The following is a 15,298-nucleotide window of genomic DNA, read 5'->3' on the forward strand; positions in this document are numbered from 1 at the left end:
ACATTTATTTGCATTATATTCTGTGTGTGTGTCTGCTTGGATTAATTAACCTGTAATTAAGGGTGTGTGGCACACACCGGCAGAACAGAATAATCTTCCACCCCCTCAGACACACACCATTCCCAGTTGGGGTGTTTTTGGAACTGTTTACTTCTCTTTTGTCTGGCATTTATCTTATCATGGCCTTTGGTATGGCAGAAATGCAGGCAGTGTTTGATGCCTTGTGAATGGAAATTCAAGCATTAACCCAGACAGTGCTTCAGTTGCAGAACCAGGTGGACGTATTATCTCAGCAGCCTGCCATTCCACAGGTACAACCAGCAGCTCCTGCTCCACAGCCCCTACCAAGGAGGAAATGCTTTGTGGCCATGCCTGAAAAGTTTTGGGGTGACAGACGCATGTTCTCACCTTTCCTCAGCCAGGTGCAGTTGTTTATTAATACACAACTGCCCCATTTTCCACGGGATGCAGAGAAGGTGGCCTTCCTCTGCAGTTTGTTGGCTGGCCCCTCTGCTTCTTTGGTGTCTCCCTTTCTGGACAGAGATGATCCAATACTGCAGGATTATACCGCCTTTTGCGGCCAGTTGCGAAGGCAGGTTTCGGATCCAGTGTGGGAACAGACAGCCACGAGGTTGTTGAAGCAGGTGAAACAAGGCTCGTGCCCATTAGCGGAGTATTTAAGTGACTTTCGTAGCCTCATTGGACAGGTGCAGTGGAATGAGGCCGCCTTGAAGGAGGCGTTACAATTTTACGTCATGCAGGCCTCCATTTCCCTATTGTTTTGGGGTTATCATGGTTACAGGCACATGATCTGCATGTGGTGTGGTCGCAGAAAATCGTCATGTTTTCCAGTTTCCAGTGTGTGGATCATCATCATCATGCTTGTCCATCTCAAGGGCCCATAATCCCCACGGCAGTGTTACTGCAGTGCCTCACTGACTTTGTGGATGTGTTTAATAAAAAAGTGGTGGATCGGATGCTGCCGAATCGGCCATATGATTGTGCCATAGAACTGTTACTCGATGCCAAGCTCCCGGCTGGTTGATTATATTCAATGTCGGAACCCGAATTAGAGGCCCTCAAGGACTCCATAGGGAAAAATCTGGCCAAAGGGTTCATCAGGCCATCGACCTCACCTTTATCAGTGTCTGCCTTGTTTGTCCAGAAAAAGACTGGAGAGTTACGTCTGTGTTGTGATTACCGGTGCCTGAATGCTATTACGGTGCACAACCGCTATCCTTTGCCCCTGATTCCGGAATTAATGGAAAGTTTACGAGCTGCCACTGTTTTTTCAAAAATAGACCTATGCAGCGCCTGTAATTTGGTACATATAAGGCCAGGGAATGAGTGGAAAATAGCATTTGGCACCCGATATGGGCATTTTGAGTATACAGTGATGCCCTTTGGACTCACAAATGCCCCAGCTGTTTTCCAGAATTTGATGAAGGATGTATTCAGCGACATTTTATACCATTTTGTGGTCATATATCTGGATGACATTTTGGTGTACTCCCCATCCAAGTCTAGTGATTTGGGACATTTGCACCGAGTGCTGCTCATTTTGCGAGAGCAGCTTTTATATGCTAAGCTGGAGAAGTGTCAGTTTCTGAAGACCACCATAGAATTTTTAGGACATGCCATTTCTCCAGGGGGCATAGCCATGGATCCAGGCAAGGTGTCGGCACTCAAGATCTGGCAACCCCCAAGGAGAGTCAAGGATGTGCAGAGGTTGTTGGGGTTTGTGAACTATTATCATACATTCATACCAGGGTTTGCCCATCTGACCGCACCTCTCACCCGTTTGTTGCAGAAACAGGTCTCGTTTCACTGGGGTGAGGAGAGCAGCGGGCTTTTGTTGCTCTCAAGGAAGCTTTCATGAAAGAGCCCTTGTTGCAGCATCCGGATCCGTGTTGGCCGTTTGTTGTGGAGGCCAACGCCTCTGATGTGGCCGTCGGTGCTGTATTGCTACAGGCCCGTCCCAAAGGTGGCACCTTATTTTTGTGTGCCTACCACTCCAGAAAACTCACATCCTCGGAGAGAAACTACACAATCTGGGAAATATTGGCGGTCAAGTCGGTGTTCAAGACGTGGAGACATCATCTTGAGGGTGCCCGGCATCAGGTAGAGGTCAGGACCGACCATAAAAATTTGGAGTATCTGCAAATGGCCTGAAAGTTAAACCAATGACAGATACGTTGGTCGTTCTTTTTCGCAAGGTTCAACTTTCAGATAAGGTACACCCCCAGTTTCCAGAATCCCAGAGCGGATGCTTTGTCTAGGAAACCAGAGTTTTTGCATCCAAAAGAGCCGGCTCGATTACAAACCATCTTGACGGTGGAAGCATTGGCTGCTACCCATGATCCCGTCAACTTGCGGAGGCGTATCTGGGAGATGTAGAGGGGGGATGGGTTTGTGGCACAGCGGGTGAGGGAGATGGTGCCCAATTCTCCCTGGATATTTGCTGAGGGACTGCTCCGGTACCGGGGGCAGTTGTATGTCCCAGCAGGGCCGCTTCGCGGATTGATTCTGTCCCAATGCCATGACAATCCTGCGGCAGGTCATTTTGGCTTTTTAAAACCTTGGACTTAGTGACCTGAACATTTTGGTGGCTGCAAATCCAAGATGACATTCATACTTGTATGTTGCCACATGTGAACGGTGTTATGCTGCCAAGTCAGCCACAGGGGCCCCACCAGGAATATTACAGCCATTGCCAATGCCCACGAGGCTGTGGGGAGCTGTGTCCATGGACTTTGTCTCACACTTGCCCCTCTCATCAAGGTTCACCACAGTCATGGTGGTGATGGACATGTTGACAAAATTGGTCCATTTCATCCCATTGCCAGGTACCCACAGCAAGGTAACAGCTCAATTGTTTTTGCAGCATGTATTCCAGCTCCATGATCGGGTTGTGTCGGACCAAAGCCCTCAGTTCACGGCATGGTTCTGGAAGGAACTCATGTCTGTTTTACAGGTCCAAGTTTGTCTTGCTTCGACCCAGCACCCTCAGACCGATGGAGGGACAAGAAAAACCATTGGCATTTTGGAGCAATACCTGCAGTGCTTTGTGTCAGACTGGCAATCTGATTGGTCACATTTCCTCTCGGTAGCGGAGTTTGCGTTTAACAAATCCTGGCATACCTCCATAAGGCTCATGCCGTTTTATGCAAACAATGGATTCCATCCCTGTTTCTTCCTGTTGACCCTGCTAGACTCCCCGATCCCTGCAGCACTTCTTATCGGAGTTTTACGCAGTTCATGAAATGGTGAAGCGTTACTTGATTAAGGCCAAAGAGGACTACAAGCGTGTGGCAGACCGGTCCCAGCAAGATGTCCCCCCCTTGGCCGTTGGGGATCAGGTGTGGTTATCCACAAAAAAAATTGCTTCGGAATTACCTCGACGTAAATTGGACCCCCGCTTCCTGGGCCCTTTCCTGATTGAGAAGGTTATCAATCCAGTGGCCTATCGTTTGACCTTGCCTGCCAACCTGCGCGTTCACCCCGTGTTCCATCGTTCCCTTTTGGTACCTGTTCCTCCCGATTGCCCGCTTTGTCCAAGCGTCCCCCTTTTGCCTGCACCCTGTGTTCAGGATCACCTGCCCAAGGTCATGATTCATGCCATCCAGGACTCTTGTTGGGTGAACGATTGCTTTCAATACCTTGTGCAATGTGTGGAGGGCGAGCTTGACAATTGCTCATGGGTGGAGGCTGCCCTGGTTGATGCTCCCACCCTTGTTCGGGCATTTCATGGACAATTTCCACAGAAGCCCCATCCCTTGAGCTGGAGTCCGGGGAGGGGCCTTCCGGGGGGGATGGTGTTGTGGTTAGCTCTGGCCCAGCTCCTGTCCCCAAGGAATGTGGAGGTGGATGTGGGGAAAACATCCACATGTCCCAGGCCTGTTTTGCTCCCGACAGAGTCAGCTAGTGACTTATCTGATGATGAAGGAAGTGTAAGTGAGATGGAAGAGGGGGGCTTGGCTGACAGCCCAGGAGGAGATCAATCTTCCTTATCTTCATTGGATTCCAATGAGAACCGTATGGCAGATCCATGCATGTGTAGAGCTATGCATAGGAGAGAACAACTTAAGACATATTACAGGAGATAAGAGAGGCCACCTGTGGTTGGGTGGGGCTCCAGCAATTAGAGCTGCTGAAAAAAGAGCAGCGTGCTGGCTTGGCCGTTGTGGAAGATTATCTGATCGTACTTTGTCAAGACCGTGCCTTGCTGTATTCAAGACTTTGTTAGGATTTCCGGACTCTGGACTAAAATTCATTGTGAGTGTTTATCTGCATTTGGACAACAGTAGCTGTGAGCCAATTCCCAGTTACTGGGTTAGTAATTGGATTTATTACGAGACATCGTTCTTGGATTGTATTCCAAGTGTGCCTTGTTTGTACAAGAAATCCCTTTGAAGTTTAAAAGGGAGATTTTTCTTCTCTTCTGTTGATAAAGAACATTTATTTGTGTTATATTCTCTCTCTGTGTGTCTGCTTGGATTAATTAACCTGTAATTAAGGGTGTGTGGCACACGCTGGCAGAACCCTGTGTTTGGGATATAACCATTGCTGCTTCACTGTTAGTTAAGGATCTGTAAAAAAATTTAAATACTTACTTTGTAATGTTTCTTGAGCTATACGTATTTTGGCTTTCTTAAGTACTTGTGTCTATAAAAGTTGTTCTCTATTAATAGTTATTCACGACAAAAATCTGATTAATAAGAGATTTGTCATTTTTTTGTTGTATAAAAATTCAAAAATTAGATCTCCTTGAGGAGCCATTGTTCTATGTGCTAGTAGCTATAGTGATGAAGAAACTAGTCCATTGTCATAATGACAGGAATAACCCAATCACAATTAATTATAGTAATCATAATCAACAATGACCTCAGCAGAAAGCAACAGAAGACTCTCCTGTGGTAAAACAGTATTTTGCTTGCACTCTGAGTTTGTATTGTAATATGCATAGAAGTACCAAAACTATTTCACTGGCATGGAGTTAAATGTGTTTATACATGTTTATTTGATATAAGATTTATATATTATATTTTAGAGTGTGCTAAAACACTTAATCCTTAAAATATAAATCTTTCTATCCATTTACAGCTTGAGGAATGGGTGTTTTACTTGTCGGGTATTGGTCTGATACCTCAACCAATGGAACCAGCTAGTGTCAGCTCTTGTCTTGGTCACCATTCTTCTATCATTGTAAACTTCAAGAATCCTACATTTGAAGAAGTTCTGGTAGATATCATTTTAACAGGTATGACTGCCCTCATTTTCTTATATCACTGGAAAATTGGATTAGCACTGGTCCAGACTGGACATGGCCTGAACAACAATCAAAATAAACATGCAGCTAGAAAACATTGGAATAGAAACTAATTTGGATTCAGACCACAATGTAATAAGGTTAACCTGTAAGGGAAAAGAAAAAAAAATAGATGGACATTTGAAAGAGCAATTATGAAACGTAATGAATTTAAAATAAAAATGAAAGAAGAACTAAAATTCTTCTTTCAGGAAAACACCTAAGAACAAACTAATTTACAAAATCTATGGGACATGTCCAAATTGATAAGAGCATTGACAATTTCCTACATGGTCAGTGAATTTTTTTTTTAAAAAGGGGGTGGGGGAGAGAGAGATTAGAAAGGAATTATAAAGAATTGGAAGATGAGCTCTAGTGTCACTCACATAAGGGAGATATTAAACAACAAATGATTCTGATAAAACATAATTTAAATCTACTAGAAAAGGAAAATTTGGCCCAACAAATTAAGAATAATAAACAAAATGCCAATAAACCAAGTAAATGGTTAGCCACAAAACTCAAACAATCTAGAGAAAGAAAAATCATTAGTTGCCTTAAAACTGAGGAGGGAACAATTTGTTATAATATTGACCGGAAAAAACAGATTATTGAGAATTTTTATAATAATTTATATTTAAAAAATGAATTTATTGAAGGTGATCACATAGAAAATATATTTGAATTGGCTAAACTCCCAAAAGTACCAGAAGAAGTTAAAGAAATTTTAAATAAACAGATTTCTATAACAGTTTAGAGAAGCAGTCAAAAAACCCCCACCAACAACAAAGCTCAGGGACCTGGCGGCCTTTCAACTGAATTTTATAAAGAAATGTTGAAAGACATAGAAGAGACCTTATTAGAAGTATTCAATGCAGTTCTAGAAGAAGGAAAATCCCCTGCCTCATGGAAAGATGCAGATATAACTCTAATATCTAAAAAAGACACGGACCCAATCCTAATAGCTAATTACAGGCCCATTTCACTTCTAAACATTGATTACAAAATATTCAGTTCAATTATGGAAAACAGACTAAAAGGCTACTTAAATAAATTTATTTACCCTGACCAGAACGGATTCCTACCAAAAAGACAATTAAGAAATAATTTGAGAACTCTGTTAGACACTCTGGAGTACTATGAACATCACAATGAGAAACAAATAGTGTTTGTCGATGCCCCAAAAGCATTCAATAATGTTAATTTTGGTGAAAAATTTTCAAGAGCAATAAAGGCCATATACACAGAACAATTTGCCAATATTATCGTAAAAGGCGACATAACACCTGAGATCCAAATACAAAAAGGTACGACACAAGGCTATCCACATTCACCCCTTCTATTTATTTTGACTCTAAAAGTACTTACTAGAATAGTTAGAAGTAATGAACAAATAAAAGGTCTAAAAATAAAAAAAAGATATATATAAATTACAGGCCTCCACTGATAATCTCTTTTTCATCCTCAAAGATCCAATAGAATCAGGTCCAATATTAATAGATACACTTGAAAAATTTGGAAACTTAGCAGGGTTAAGAATAAATAAACAAAAAACTAAAATGATAGTTAAAAATATGAGAAACGACCAAAAAGATGAATTGACAACAAAGCTAAATATACAAATAACAAAAAAGATAAAATATCTAGGGATTACCTTAACAGCAAAATGCTCAACACTTAAATCCAATAATTATGATAAATTGACCAAAAAAATAAAAATAGATTTGGACAATTGGGGGAAACTTCAACTATCCTCTATGGCAGACCTGGGCAAGGGGCGGCCCACAGGCCACATCCAGCCCAACCGCTGTCTGTGACTGGCCCACCTGCTATCTGTGACCAGTCTGCGGAGGTCAGGGTCCGCTCCAGCGCGAGGATGAAAGAACTCACTGCATCTGCCGGGACTCCTCCGTTTCCTGCATTCCTGATGAATCATGAGGAAAGCAGGAACTGGAGGAGTCCTGGCAGACGTAGTGAGCTCTTTCATCCTCATACTGGAGTGGACCTGACCTCCTACCGAGAGCGGTTGAGCACAGAAACCATGCAAACACTCCAGCGCAGTGACTGTGGTGCACCTTGTTGCCGTAAAGCAAACAATTAGGTGCTGTACAGTGGGTCTGGGTGTTTAGGTCAGGGTAGAACTGAGTTAATTATATTAGTGCGGGCCTCTAAAACCATCCCAATTTCTAATGCGGCCCCATGGCAAAATTAATTGCCCACCCTTGCTCTATGGGAAGGATTGCTACAATTAAAATGAATGTACTACCTAAAATTCTTTTTTTATTCCAAAATATTGCTATAAATCTTAAGCAAGATTATTTTACAAATTTGAATAGATTAGTTAGTAAATTCATTTGGAAGCATAAAAAACCTAGAATTTGGCTTAAATACCTACAAATGATAAAAGAAGAAGGTGGTCTTAGCTTACTGGATTGGAAAGAATATTATAATGTATCTGTTCTAACTTGGATTAAAGATTGAATTCAACTAGACAACACCAGGTTACTAAATTTAGAAGCCCACGATTTGCACTCTGGATGGCATTCATTTTTATGGGAAGAGAAAGCTAAAACTCATAGATATTTTACAAATCATTTTATTAGAAAATCTCTGTTAAAAGACTGGCAAAAAATTAAAAGACAGAAATATAGAGGTATTCCAAATTGATTCTCACCATCAGAAGCCTTCATTCACCCAAATTTCAGGAAACTAGGTAAAATCATTACATATAAACACATAATTAGGGATGGTGGGAATATGAAAACATCTATCTACTAACTGAAGATAAGGAAAATGGTAAAATAAAGGTCAACATGAAAAAATGGGAACAAAATTTTGGTTACAATATAGAATTTGATAAATGGCAACAATCATGGGAGAGAAATCTAAAACTGACACTAGCTACAGCATTCAAAGAAAACTGGTTCAAATGTATTATAAATGGCATATAACCCCATTCAATTAGCTAGAATTGATTTAAAAAACCTATACCCAAATGCTGGAAATGCAAAGGAGAAATTGGCTCTTATTTTCACCTTTGGTGGAAATGTGAAAAAGCAAAATCCTATTGGGAAAAGATTATAAACTGGTTCAGTTAGAATACTGCATTGAACAGAATATTGCAGATCATTTCACTAAAGCGTAAGGTGCCATTAAACATAGAGTGTTGTGAAAACTATGGTTTAAAGATGTAAGAATAGAATTAGAATAGAATTCCTTATTGACCAACTGTGATTGGACACACAAGGAATTTGTCTTTGGTGCATATGCTCTCAGTGTACATAAAAGAAAAAGATACATTTGTCAAGAATTATGAGGTGCAACACTTAAGTTATTATATATTGACCTATCCAAAGTGGAAAATGTTAGGAGTCCATAATAGTTGGGCTGGCAATATATGAACGAACTATGTGTGTCAAATATATATATATAGCTTTAATTGAACTACCGGTATGTCTGATTGGCTGCAGGTATTGCAGACTGCTACAGTTTTCCATTTTTCCAGGTGTAGTTTTACTAGGTTAACATAGAAACATAGAAGTCTGACGGCAGAAAAAGACCTCATGGTCCATCTAGTCTGCCCTTATACTATTTTCTGTATTTTATCTTAGGATGTGTTCTGTCGGGCTCTCTGGCAGACTCCTCCCAAAAATTCACAGGTACAAATTTCAGACACACACGTTTGAAAATTCAAAACAATGTTCTTTATAATGAAAATTCACTTAAACTAAGCCCTCTTTTGGTATAGCAAAGAGCACTTGTCTCCAAACAAACTGGTAATTTGTACAAGTCCCTTATCAGTTCTGTGATACTTAGCTTGCAGCTGTGAGGCAATTCACAGTCCTTCTTCTTTCACAAAGTGAAACATACTTTGCTCTGGTTTAGTTTCAAAGCGGGGAAAAATCAGGTCCAAGTCAGTAAAGCAGTCACGAAACACAACGATCAGATAATCCTCCACAATGGCCAAACCCACAGGCTGCTATTTATAGCAGCCTCACTAATTACCACAGCCCCACCCAACCACAGGTGGCCTCATTTTCTTTGATAATAATCTCTCAGTTGTTGTTGCCTATGCATCGCTCTCCGCATGTGTGGCTGTATCATTAACTCTTGTTCTGAATCCAAGGAGGAGCTAGATAATTGATCTCCTTCTGAGCTGTCTGCCACACTCTCCTCCTCCCTGTCACTCATGTCCTCTTGGTCAGAGGAGCCTTCATCAGCAGGTTCCACCAGGGGCAAAACAGGCCTGCAGCATGTGGATGTCTCCCCCACATCCACAGTCCTTGGGGCAGGAGCTGGGCCAGAGCTAACCACAACAGGATGGATATATGTTTATCCCAGGCATGTTTAAATTCAGTTACTGTGGATTTATCTACCAAGTCTGCTGGATCTACTACTCTTTCAGTAAAATAATATTTTCTCATGTTGCTTTTGATCTTTTCCCCAGTAACTTCAGATTGTGTCCCCTTGTTCTTGTGTTCACTTTCCTGTTAAAAACACTTCCCTCCTGGACCTTATTTAACCCTTTAACATATTTAAATGTTTCGATCATGTCCCTCCTTTTAATTCTGTCCTTCAGACTATACAGATTGAGTTCATTAAGTCTTTCCTAATACGTTTTATACTTAAGACCTTCCACCATTCTTGTAGCCTGTCTTTGGACCTGTTCAATTTTGTCAATATCTTTTTGTAGGTGAGGTCTCCAGAACTGAACACAGTATTCCAAATGTGGTCTCACCAGCACTCTATATAGCGGAATCATAATCTCCCTCTTCCTGCTTGTTATACCTCTAGCTATGCAGCCAAGCATCCTACTTGCTTTCCCTACCGCCTGACTGCACTGTTCACCCATTTTGAGACTGTCAGAAATCACTACCCCTAAATCCTTTTCTTCTGAAGTTTTTGCTAACACAGAACTGCCAATACAATACTCAGATTGAATATTTCTTTTCCCCGTGCATTATTTTACATTTGGAAACATTAAACTGCAGTTTCCATTGCTTTGACCATTTATCTAGTAAAGCTAAATCATTTACCATATTACAGACGCCTCCAGGAATATCAATCCTATTGCACACTTTAGAGTCATCGGCAAATAGGCAAACCTTCTCTACCAAACCTTCCCCTATGTCACTCACAAACATATTAAAAAGAATAGGACCCAGAACAGACCCTTGTGGCACACCGCTTGTAACCTGTCTCTGCTCAGAATACTCGCCATTAACAATAACTCTCTGATGTCTATGCTTCAGCCAGCTGAAAATCCATTGAACTATTCAGGGATTAAGTCCAATCTTCACTAATTTACCTATCAGCTCTTTATGTGGAACCATATCAAAGGCTTTGCTGAAGTCCAGATAGGCAATATCCACGGCACCACCTTGATCCAACACCTTTGTGACATAGTCAAATAAATCAATGAGATTAGTTTGACATGATTTGCCTTCAGTAAAGATAGATAGATAGATAGATAGATAGATAGATAGATAGATAGATAGATAGATAGATAGATAGATAGATTTTTATTGGCCAAGTGTGATTGGACACACAAGGAATTTGTCTTGGTGCATATGCTCTCAGAGTACATAAAATAAAATATACATTTGTCAAGAATCATGTGGTACGACACTTAATGATTGTCATAGGGGTCAAATAAGCAATGAAGAAGCAATATTAATTAAAATCTTAGGATATAAGGAACAAGTTACAGTCATACAGTCAACATGGGAGGAAATGGGTGATAGGAATGATGAGAAAAAAAAGTAGAATAGAAGTGCAGATTTAGTAGAAAGTCTGACAGTGTTGAGGAAATTATTTGTTTAGTAGAGTGATGGCGTTCGGGAAAAAACTGTTCTTGTGTCTAGTTGTCTTGCTGTGCAGTGCTCTGTAGCAACGTTTTGAGGGTAGGAGTCGAAACAATTTGTGTCCAGGATGTGAGGGGTCAGTAAATATTTTCCCCGCCCTCTTTTTGACTCGTGCAGTATACAGGTCCTCAATGGAAGGCAGGTTGGCAGCAATTGTTTTTTCTGCAGTTCTGATTATCCTCTGAAGTCTGTGTCGGTCTTGTTGGGTTGCAGCACCAAAACAGACGGTTATAGAGGTGCAGATGACAGACTCAATGATTCCTCTGTAGAACTGTATCAGCAGCTCCTTGGGTAGTTTGAGCTTCCTGAGCTGGCGCAGAAAGAACATTCTTTGTTGTGCTTTTTTGATGATGTTTTTGATGTTAGGTGACCATTTTAGGTCTTGAGATATGATAGAACCTAGAAATTTGAAGGTCTCTACTGTTGATACTGTGTTGTCTAGTATTGTGAGAGGTGGAAGGGTGGAAGGGTTTCTCTGAAAGTCTACCACCATTTCTACGGTTTTGAGTGTGTTCAGTTCTAGATTGTTCTGGTCACACCACAAGGAGAGTTGTTCAACTTCCCGTCTGTATGCGTATTCATCATTGTCTCGAATGAGTCCGATTACTGTTGTATCATCTGCAAACTTCAGTAGTTTAACACATGGATCGTTTGAGATGCAGTCATTAGTGTATAGAGAGAAGAGAAGTGGTGAGAGTACACAGCCTTGGGGGGCACCTGTGCTAATTGTACATGTATCTGATGTGATTTTTCCTATCTTCACCTGCTGCTTCCTGTCTGTTAGGAAGCTTGTGATCCACTTACAAGTGTGTTCAGGTACCGCTAGCTGATTTAGTTTGGTTAAGAGAATGTCCGGTACGATGGTATTGAATGCTGAACTGAAGTCCACAAAGAGGACCCTAGCGTAGGTCATTGGAGATTCAAGATGTTGAAGGATGTAGTGTAGAGCCATATTAAGAGCATCATCTGTTGATCTATTTGCTCAGTATGTAAATTGCAGGGGGGTCTAACAGTGGATCCGTGATGGTTTTCAAGTGAAACATCACTAGCCTTTCAAAGGTTTTCATAACTACAGATGTTAGAGCAACTGGTCTGTAGTCATTCAGTTCCTTGATGGAGGGCTTCTTCGGCACTGGGATGATAGTCGAGCGTTTGAAGCATGCTGATTTGGGTCCAATAAGTTATTGTTTTTTAGGTGCTGATTTATCCTCTTTTTGAGTAGAGTCTCCATCATTTTAACTACAACTGATGTCAAGCTAACTGGCCTGTAGTTACCAGCTTCTTCTCTACTGCCCTTCTTGTGGATAGGCACAACACTGGCCATTCTCCAATCCTCAGGAACATCTCTTGTTAACAGGGATTGGTTAAACAAATAAGTCAGGGGGGTAGCAATGACAGATCTGAGTTCTTTAAGAACTCTGGGGTGGATGCCATCTGGACCCATTGCCTTATTTATCTTTAATCATTCAAGTTCTTCTAAGACATCGACTTCTAAGATCACTGGAGCTGAATCCGTACAACTGGAAGCAGTGCTATATCCCTCTATAGTATTATTTTGTAAGGTGTCTTTTGAGAAAACTGAACAGAAGTAGCTATTGAAATGGTCAGCGATCTCCTTATTCCCATTAATGCATGTATTATTCCCGATACTAAGCTTCATGATGCCGCAGTTTTTCTTCTTCCTATCACTAATATATCTGAAGAAGGTTTTATCCCCCTTCTTTACAGATTTGGCAATTTCTTCCTCTTTTCAGGCTTTAGCAGCATATATTATCTGTTTCACCCCCTTCTGTCTCACTTTATACACCTCTCTATCAGCTATACTTCCGAATCTTTATACCTCCTATAGGCAGCCTTTTTTTCATTGACTTTAGCCCTTACTGCATTGCTAAACCATAGCAGTTTCTTCTTCCTTTTACCTTTAGTTATTTGTCTTACATACAGTCCAGTGGCTTTTAAGATGGCCTTTTTTAATACAGTCCACAGGGTGCTCGCTCCTGCCATTTTATCCCTCCCTTTTAATTCATTATTTAAATATTCCCCCATTGCATTAAAATTTGTTTTTCTGAAATCCAATACTTTGGTTGCAGTATAGGATTGCTCACAATCAGTTTTTACATCAAACCACAAACATAGATGGTCACTGCAACCTAAATTTTCTCCCACCTTGACCTATGAAACCCAATTCCCATTCGTAAAAACTAAATCTAGAATATTCTACCCTCTAGTTGGTGTCTTAACCAGCTGTGCCAGAGCTGCTCCTGTAAAGGCCTCTACTATATTCTTACTTTTGCATGTAAGGGCACTGGGGATATTCCAGTCAACATCAGGCATGTTGAAATCACCCATAACCACAATATCTCCCTTTACTGCCGTTTGGGTAATTTCATCCACCATCTTGTTGTCATATTCCTCAGATTGCCCTGGAGGCCTATAGATCACCCCAATTCTAATGATAGAACCTTCTTAATTTTGTATGCAAATCCAGAGAGTCTCCAGATTATTATTATTATTATTATTATTATTATTATTATTATTATTATTATTATTATTTATTGGATTTGTATGCCGCCCCTCTCCGCAGACTCGGGGCAGCTAACAACAATGATAAAAAACAACATGTAACAATCCAATTTAATAAAACAACTAAAAACCCTTATTATAAAAACCAAACATACACACAAACATACCATACATAACTTGTAATGGCCTAGGGGAAGGAATATCCTAACTCCCCCCATGCCTGGCAACAAAGGTGGGTCTTGAGTAATTGGCGAAAGACAAGGAGGGTGGGGGCCGTTCTAATCTCTGGGGGCAGTTGATTCCAAAGGGCCAGGGCCGCCACAGAGAATGCTCTTCCCCTGGGGCCCGCCAGATGACATTGTTTGGTTGACGGGACCCAGAGAAAGCCAACTCTGTGGGACCTTATCGGCCGCTGGGATTCATTGGGAGAAGGCGGTTCCGGATGTATTCTGGCCCAGTGCCATGTAGGGCTTTAAAGGTCATTACCAACACTTTGAATTGTGACTGGAGACTGATCGGCAGCCAGTGCAGGACTTTCCATGTATTTTGAATTACATGGTGGTTTTTTAACTTTCTTTAACATAAATGGCTACTCCAACTCCCCTTCTCTCTATTCTATCCTTCCTATACAGTGTATATCCTGGTATGGATATTTCCCATTCATTAGAATCCTTAAACCATGTCATAGTTATGGCAACCAGATCCAAATTATCTCTAGATATTATGCCCATTAACTCACAGCGCTTGTTGCTCAAGCTTCGAGCATTTGTGCACATTACCCGAAAACATTATTTTCATTATTAGTTTGCCCCTTATCATCAACAACTACATCTATTTTATTTGCAGCTCCCTTTTCATAAGCTTCCAGAAACTGATTTATCCTCATTGGTCGGGGACAGAAATCATCCACATCAGTTACATCTCTGTCCCCTTTACCTAGTTCAAATGCCTGTCCAAAAAAGTTCTGAATTCCTCTCTGAGCACCTGGGTACCTCTGTATGATGGATGCAAATCATCCTTCTTAAACAACTCCCTATTAGACCACCTACTGACATCATGACTTACATAGCCAAAACCTTCAGCTTTACACCACTGCCTTAACCACACATTAAACTCTCTGATACAAGTTGTTTTATCCTCCTGGCCACAAACCGGTAACACCTCTGAGAAAGTCACTGAATCAGTTATTTTATCCAGCTCCACACTTAGACATTGAAAATCTCTTTTTACTACATTAACATTTATCTGGGACAAATCATTTATGCCAAGATGCATCACCACATCAACAATGTTTGTTATCCGCCTCCTGTCCCTGCTGGCAGTGGCCCCTGGGAGACACCTCATCACCTTCACCACATCCTTACTCTGTCCCAAATCAACACCTCTAACAGTCGAGTCACCCACCAAAAAATGTGTCCTCTTTTTATTTCTATTAACTGCACTTGATGGTTTGGTGACTTTATGCACCTCACTTACAACAACTTCCCCTTTGAAGTTTTTTACTAAGCCGGGGTGGCGCAGCAGGTAGAGTGCTGTACTGCAGGCCACTGAAGCTGACTGTAGATCTGTAGGTCAGTGGTTCAAATCTCATCAGCGGCTCAAG

At 41.2% G+C, this 15,298-nt stretch overlaps 1 protein-coding gene across 1 annotated transcript in view; it reads left to right on the top strand.

Annotated features, from left to right (window-relative positions):
- CFAP47 (cilia and flagella associated protein 47) overlaps positions 1–15,298 on the top strand; it is a 1,022,460-nt gene that overhangs the window by 807,493 nt on the left and 199,669 nt on the right. The window contains exon 57 of the mRNA XM_070750589.1: positions 5,104–5,260. Within this exon, the coding sequence (XP_070606690.1) occupies positions 5,104–5,260 (157 nt within the window). The remainder of the gene's footprint in view (positions 1–5,103; positions 5,261–15,298) is intronic.

Source organism: Erythrolamprus reginae, chromosome 4, assembly GCF_031021105.1.
Source record: "Erythrolamprus reginae isolate rEryReg1 chromosome 4, rEryReg1.hap1, whole genome shotgun sequence".
In the NCBI taxonomy this organism is placed as follows: domain Eukaryota; kingdom Metazoa; phylum Chordata; class Lepidosauria; order Squamata; family Dipsadidae; genus Erythrolamprus; species Erythrolamprus reginae.